General features: G+C 49.6%; 1 protein-coding gene across 1 annotated transcript in view; it reads left to right on the forward strand.

Moving 5' to 3' along the window:
• The window catches only part of KDR (kinase insert domain receptor), a gene marked incomplete at its 5' end in the record, with an annotated part of 32146 nt that extends 31861 nt beyond the window's left edge, over positions 1 to 285 (forward strand). The window contains one exon of the mRNA XM_026083754.1: positions 66 to 285. Within this exon, the coding sequence (XP_025939539.1) occupies positions 66 to 285 (220 nt within the window). The remainder of the gene's footprint in view (positions 1 to 65) is intronic.
• Positions 286 to 1305: the final 1020 nt, after the last annotated feature.

Below are 1305 nucleotides of genomic sequence, written 5' to 3' on the forward strand. Positions count from 1 at the left end.
CTACCTGCCCTGCAGGAGAAAGTCTCCACAGCTGTTTCAGGCCTGTTTGTGTTTGGTTTTTGCAGCACGCTTGTGCCCAGCAAGAGTAATGAGTCTGTCATGTCTGAAGCTTCCAACCAGACGAGCGGCTACCAGTCCGGGTACCACTCGGATGACATGGACGCCACTGTCTACTCCAGTGAGGAAACTGAACTCTTGTGTGCCCAGGAGGGTTCGCCCCTGCTCTGCTGCACACAAACGCTTGCGTACGACAACGCCGTTCCCCTCTCCTCCCCGCCACTCTAGGGCGAAGCGAGCAGCTGTGGATTCCCCTGGGATGTGCATTCATTGCTTGGGCTGGTGGTGTTCAGGTTTTATGTATAGAAAGACTACGTTCATGAGATTAAGATGTTTATTTTTTGTGAAGAGGATACAGGAGTATCTTGCAGCAAAACTGTGCAGTGATAGGCCATGGGACGCTTTCTTCAAGAGACGTTGGTAGCTGAGGACGTAAAGCCCTCTTGCTTCTGTGAGTGTGGGTGTTGTGTTGCCCTGATGGCAGAGGCAGTGTGGTGGCCTTTGGGACCCCAGTAAAACACATAGCAACACTGAGTGTCTGCCCAAACAGACAGCGGGATGGTGTTCAACTTACTGTTTCTAGTTGTACGAACTAAAGATACGGCCCTGCTTTTTTGTTTTTCCTCTTGCGACTGGACTCCAGGAAGGAAACAACATGGTTCAGGCTTCTTGTTTCTCAGAGTTATGCCTTGCTTGCACCTCCACAAACAAAAAAAGGAACCTCCAGCTCAAGGCTCTGGCACACACTGACGGTTTGTGACTAAACATAGGCTGGGCTAAATATAGATGGGGTTGATGGTCTCTGTCCTTGACAGGGAAAAAAGTTGCTGTACAAGACCTCACGAGCTGCATTACCTTGAGGCAGACTTCCTGGTCAGGTTGGTTAATATGGGGGAGGCAGAGCTCTGATCCAAATGATGGGACACATATGGCTAGGGCATGCTTCCCCTCCGAAGGTGGTTTTGGGGTTGGCTTTCCCCCCTTTCCTCCCCTGGCCCCTTAGCCTCTGCCAGTTACATACCTGTTTCCAAGCTAGACTGAAATGACTGCAAAAAATTCCCACCACTGAATCGCCACTGGGTCAGCCTATAAAACAGGTGGAAAAGGCAATGTAATTTACTTTAGGACTATAGGGATCCGTGTCCTACGAGGTTTCTAAAATGTAACCTACCTTTGCATTTTATCCTCCCTCCCCCAACCATAGGTCAGATTCTTTCACTTGCAAACTCGGAATTTGTTTGCACCAAC

This window comes from Apteryx rowi, unplaced genomic scaffold (assembly GCF_003343035.1).
Source record: "Apteryx rowi isolate R43461 unplaced genomic scaffold, aptRow1 scaffold_614, whole genome shotgun sequence".
In the NCBI taxonomy this organism is placed as follows: Eukaryota; Metazoa; Chordata; class Aves; order Apterygiformes; family Apterygidae; genus Apteryx; species Apteryx rowi.